Source organism: Pagrus major, chromosome 1, assembly GCF_040436345.1.
Source record: "Pagrus major chromosome 1, Pma_NU_1.0".
Classification (NCBI taxonomy): domain Eukaryota; kingdom Metazoa; phylum Chordata; class Actinopteri; order Spariformes; family Sparidae; genus Pagrus; species Pagrus major.
Genome location: NC_133215.1, coordinates 34483845 through 34489844, shown reverse-complemented (window position 1 = coordinate 34489844; position 6000 = coordinate 34483845). Strand labels below are relative to the sequence as shown.

The window sequence follows — 6000 nt, the reverse complement described above, 5'->3', positions numbered from 1 at the left end:
TTGTTGGAATTCGTTAAACTGCAGGGCAGCATTTCAGATGAAGGTGGGCTATAAACAAAAATGTTGCCATACAGACAAAGATTTTTCCTTTGTTTGGTGCTGGGCTGAACCAGCTTGTTAGTCTACCTTTTCTTTGATCAGACGGTCCCTGATTTAAATGGAAAACCTCTGTACAGCTTTTCTTTTTTTTTTCAAGGACAAATACTGTAGATTTATTTTACAGAGTTCATTAAACGAATAACAAGGTTTTTCTCCAAAAAAGAAAAAAAAACTGTTATCAGTGATAAAACTCAAGAGTCAACATCAAAAGCCAACTCAAGCAATGCTATTGAAGAATTTTCAATAGAGGTCAAATGACATTCAAACAGAAATCTAAAATTTGACAGTTTTGAAAGCTCAGCTACACTTGTTTCTGTTCTCACTCTCCAAGGACATGATGTAGAAAACGTATTTCAGTGCGAAACCAGCGGCAACAAAACAGGACAGGGGGCATTACACCGTTTATAAATGAACGCTCATTAAGACGGCATGTAATCTCCCCAAGAGCATAACACCAGCATAAGAAATGTTCAATTTAATTCTTTCATTTTTTTTACTAAAAATGCACTTTGACCTGACTTTTTGTTTATTTCTGTTCATTATTTTCTTCTGTATTATTTGGTTACTGTATGAAAGCTTTTTCGAAAGACAGCAACTGTTTAAAAAACAGTCAGTAAAGAAATGTTGTGGGGACAAAGTACAATAAACCCTCTGAATAAAAATGTTCATGTAATGTGTGTACATCTCTAGTGGTGAAATAAATTAATGCATTATTTTGAACCTGTGAAACCAGGATTTTTCCTAGACTATAATCATACTATCAAATCTTTAATTGTTGCGTCCCTATTTTATAGACCAAAATCTAATCGATTGATTGAGAAAATGCTAATATGTAGCATATTTATTCGAAATAATCAAGTTTCTTTTGTTGCTCATGTATATATTAATTTGTATTATTTGTCAATGTGTAAACCAATAAAAGATAAATAATATATACACAGATCTTTATGATTATTTTTGGGCATATTGCACAAGTACAGCTCCTATAATACTACCCCCATGAGCTGACAATGCAAGAGACACTCACTGTACAGATCTGAGACAGGATGCAGTGCAGACATGTAGATTGTTGGGTCTTGATCCCTGGGTGGTGACTTCACTGTTCTCCCTCAGTGGGATGACAGCAGGGCCTGTGATGCCTGACCCATGAGTGTATAAATCCTATTTGTTATTTGGAAAGCCGTGTCACAGGCAGAGGTCGTGGAACCCATTGGGGGCCAGCTGGGGCCTTGAGTGTAGGACTAAGATTGCCGTGGCTGTGAGGGATCACCACCGCGCATTACTGACATCTCCTGGTCGGCCAGGGTATTACAGAAAGTAGTGAGCACTGCAAAATCAGCTTTAAATTGTTATATTTTTAGGGAGGACTGTATGCATGTGTCAGATTTTCTCATCACTCTATTTTCCCTTCACCCTTTCCCTCCCCACACATTTTGATTTTCTTTCTCCTTCTCCCCGCTCCAGGCAAAATCCTGTTCCGCAGGAGTCATGTACGAGACGTGGCCATGAAGCGGCTGCGTTTCATCGACGACTACTGCAGGGTAAAGAGGCCTTTCTGTCAACATCCTTCAGTTCCCTATCTGACTCTGGGGAATGTCCCCCCCGGCCTGTTAGGGGTCAAAGGTCACAGCCCACACTGTCCTTTCACATGCTTTAAACATGGGACATGAGACATGAGTTTACAGAGACGAGGAGGAGCTGTGTATCTGAGCTATTCTGAGACATCTGTAGAGTCTGTAATGTGCACTGACACTAAAGTCTTCTGAGTCAATGAAGGGCTCAGCTTGGTGTTGTGATCTTTTGCTACTACAGTTGAAGGGTTGTTTATCTGCCTGTGTGCCACAGTCAGAGATGCGGGGCGACCTAGATGTGCATCAAACTGCATGAAACAGACTTTGAGCTCTTTCATTATTTCAAAGCCCCACTCACTAACAACCTTATCCCTTTATTTGATACACTTAGGAAAAAAAGGTTCTCTCCCAAATTAGCGTGCTAAAAAAAAGAAACCTTGAAAAACTTTCATCATTCTCTAATTCAAGAGAGACCGGCCTTATCACTTCCTGTTCCCTTTCTTATTAGTTTTTTTTATTTTTTTATCCCGGATTCAGATCCTTTCCTCCGTCATGCCCTCCCCACTTCCTTCCTTCCTTCTTGGCACAAAGCCACATTAGCAGTAGGGAGAGGGTGCATTCAACCCAATTTGGGCTCCTATGTTTGTCTCTATGCACACAATTAGTGCGCAGTACTGCTGGCCTACATTAGGAAAGGTTAGCCACAGTAATTGGGACCAAAAGAAGTTTAAAAACCGAAAGCAATTACATCCATATGAAATGAACCTGATCCTTAGCTCAGCACAGTCAAAGGCTTCCTCATTACCCAAATAACCTGAAGCGCTCCAATGTTTACAGTTGCTATAGCGAGCCTGTGTTTTTGGCCCAGCGCTGGAGTGTGCCGCACTGCTTACTTCCTACATCCTGTTTATGAGTCAAACAACAGAGAGGAAGAGTAATTACTCAGTATTCTCAAAGGATCTGCTCTCTGGAGATTGTGGGAGTCCAGCCAGTGGTGGGTGCACAGCAAGATACGGCCCCTTCAACCACAACTGCGAGGCTCTTTCAATGATATAGGATCCGATGAATGAATTATGAAGGGAGCCCAAACTGTGCCGATTTATATGAAAAGCCTATGCTGTACATATGTTGTCCCATATCTCTGCGGCCCAGCACCCCAGTACTGTACATAAGCTATACGTTTAGTGGAAGCTGGCCAGATCATTAAATATAGATGGTTAGTCAGACAAAGGATCCTCTCTTTGACTGTGGTGTGGCTTTGTGAATGAACATATAGGAAGAGGACAGTGGAGGAAGGATGCATACAAGATGTAACTACAAAATTAACAAAAAAGCAGTTTCTGTGTGGGCCACCCTAATTATATTGAGGTGAGACCTCAGCCGTAATACAGTTCCCCCAAAAATCCCTGCCATAAGACAGACCTAAAAATGTACAGTAGGTTTAGTACTTGAAAGTTAAACTAGTAAAGAACATGACTAATTCCATCGTAGGCTTTTGTCTCTTAAACCCTCCATTCTCTTTCTCCGTCTCTCCGCAGGCACTGGTGCGACTCCCTCCTCAGATTTCTCAGAGTGAGGAAGTGCTGCGCTTCTTTGAGACAAAAGCTGAGGACGTCAACCCCCCAGTAGAGTGAGTGTCACGTACTGTACTGTGCACGCACAAAGAAACCCAAACACCTGTACACATACTGTATATGTATAGACTAATCCATCATCTAGTTTATGTGTCAGACTCTTTTGTGACACTATCATTACTGCAGTGGTCAACCGAATAAAGTTAACTTGACTATTTCCATTTTTTTACATTTTGGAGGCAGACATTGTACTTTTTTAATTTATTCTCCACTTGCACATATTAGTGTGACATATATCCACTTTACAAATGCACGTCTGGAACCAACTGAACAGTACACGTCTGTAGTTATCTCAGTGCTTTTTCATCCGTAACTTAGTAAAATACTTCACTTCACCTCACAGTTAGCTTTGTATATGTTGTTAATAGTTTAGTGTTTGTTTTTGTGTATCGTGTTTTTTTTTAGCATTTTTGATCATATAAATAATCACAAAGGTGTTTTTAACTAGCGAGGTTAGCCTGTCGACTAGCCTCGCTGGCTCACTTAAAAGCTCTGCATATACACATAATAGCAGAACCAGTCACCCCCCCCTCTGACTTTTGATTTAAATCCCTCATCCAGCAATGAGGTCAGAGCTTTACTGCTCACTTTCACAGGACAGTTTACATCAGTCACTTTCATTTTTGGAAGCTCTTCCTAACATATAAATAAATTACTTAACTTTTCACAGTTTGCTTTGTATATATTGTTAACAGTTTACTGTTCATTTTTGTATACAGTGTTTTTAACATTTTTGATCCTTAAGATGGATAGATAGCTACCCACACGCTAACATTAGGTAGGTATAAAGCTCAGACTTCATTGCTGGATAAGGGATTTACATCACAAATCAGAACACTCAGTGCTAGGTAGAGCTGCCAGAAATGAAAGTAACTGTATGTACACCGTCTTGTGAAAGTGAGCAGTAAAGCCTTGACCTAACTGCTGGATAAGGGATTTAAATCACAGAAGGATCCACTGTTATGTGTATATGCAGACCTTTTTAGGAAGCCAGGTAGTCAAGCTAACAGGCTAACCTCGCAAGTTAAAAACACCTATGTGATTATCTAAATGATCAAAATGCTAAAAATATGATATACAAAAACGAAAATTAAACTATTGACAATGTATTAAAAGCGAACTATGAAAAGTGAATTATTTTTATATTAAGTAAGTTACAGATAAAAAATCACTGACATAATTTTTTTTTTTAGAGTTGGCACTGAAAGCAAAAGGCTCGTGAAGCAGACATGCGTCACACTATATTGTGCAAGTAGAGAATTTGCACGTATTTAATGACGGAGCCTTTCAAGGATGTCGCTTCCATACCCAATCATGATACTATCACCAGTGTATAATGCTTGTTTCAACTACATGACTGTGTGTCAGCATTTAGCAGGTGTACAAGATTTCCTTGGCAAGAGCTGCACAAAAACAGCTCAAATTCAGATTCATTACATAAATTACGGCACAGTTTTACAAGTGAGATGCCTCTGCAGTAATAATGGCTTGCTTACTTTTGCCTACCACCAGGATTAGTCTATACAGACACAGATGAATGCACACACATACGGTATGTAAACGTGCTCAACATGCAAACATGATGTTGCCGATTTTGCTGATTGATAATTCTTCTCAAGATTGACACACCTGTGCATGGAGTCATGAATTCTAGCATCTTCTGCATGTCACTGTTTGACACATTGCCTCAAAAATCCAGAATGATTGTACCATGACTAAGCTCATTACCTCTCTGTCTGTTCCCACTTTCTAGTCTGTTCCTAAATCAGCTCTTTCTCTTGTAGTTCGTTAAGACATCCTACCAGGCCAGGCAGAAGGGGTGGTGGTTGGGGGTACAGAGAGTTGATGGATGTGAGAGTGGGAGGAGGAGAATGACTTGTTTCATCGCAGGAGATAGCCCCTTTGGGTAGTTTTTAATTAGAGAACACGCTCTCCTCTCCAAATCTCAAATGTCAGTATCGCACTATTCATTTGTAATGTGCTCCTGTATGCACCGAGACAGCTGCACCCGAGGCACTGCAACCGAGTATTCTTGTTAGACCCAGGCTATGTCTTTTTTTTGTATTTTAATTACTTCTGTCAATATTCCTCCTCTCCTCTCCTCTCCTCTCCTCTCCTCTCCTCTCCTCTCCTCTCCTCTCCTCTCCTCTCCTCTCCTCTCCTCTCCTCTCCTCTCCTCTCCTCTCCTCTCCTCTCCTCTCCTCTCCTCTCCTCTCCTATGACAAGAGAGGAAGCATAGGAGGCAGTATTTAGTGACCTCTGCCTGCCAGTGTTTTCAGCACAGCGTAAAGCGCCCCTCTCTCTCCTCATCTTCCTCTCTTCTGTAATTCTTTGTATCAACTCGGCCTCATAAATTAAAATACATTTAATTGATGCGGCTGCTCAAGGTTAGAAACACCAACGCAGATGCAATCATTCTTTCATTAACATCTTTCGTTTCGTCGCTGTTCGTACAGCTTGCCACCCTGCCTGCATTCTCATCTCTTTTAGTGTCTCTCCTCCTGCCTCTCAATTGGCTTATACCCTTCATCTCTTCCAATCCTTCTTTTCTTTCTCTTTATAAGCATCGTCCTCTCTCTTCTTTCTTTCCTCTTCTCCGTCTCTGTTCTGTATATGTCAGTGTATTTTGGTGCGTAAAGAAATGGCATCAATCTTCTTGTCAGGAGTTGTGGGAGGTGAAACTATACATCTGAGTG

The 6000-nt window shown here is 40.7% G+C and overlaps 1 protein-coding gene across 1 annotated transcript in view; it reads left to right on the top strand.

Moving 5' to 3' along the window:
- The first annotated feature begins 1563 nt into the window (after positions 1-1563).
- Positions 1564-6000, top strand: part of LOC141004380 (SH3 and PX domain-containing protein 2A-like) — a 77794-nt gene continuing 73357 nt past the window's right edge. Inside the window, exons 1-2 of the mRNA XM_073475837.1 lie at positions 1564-1640; positions 3209-3300. Of these exons, the coding sequence (XP_073331938.1) occupies positions 1605-1640; positions 3209-3300 (128 nt within the window). The 5' untranslated portion in view covers positions 1564-1604. The remainder of the gene's footprint in view (positions 1641-3208; positions 3301-6000) is intronic.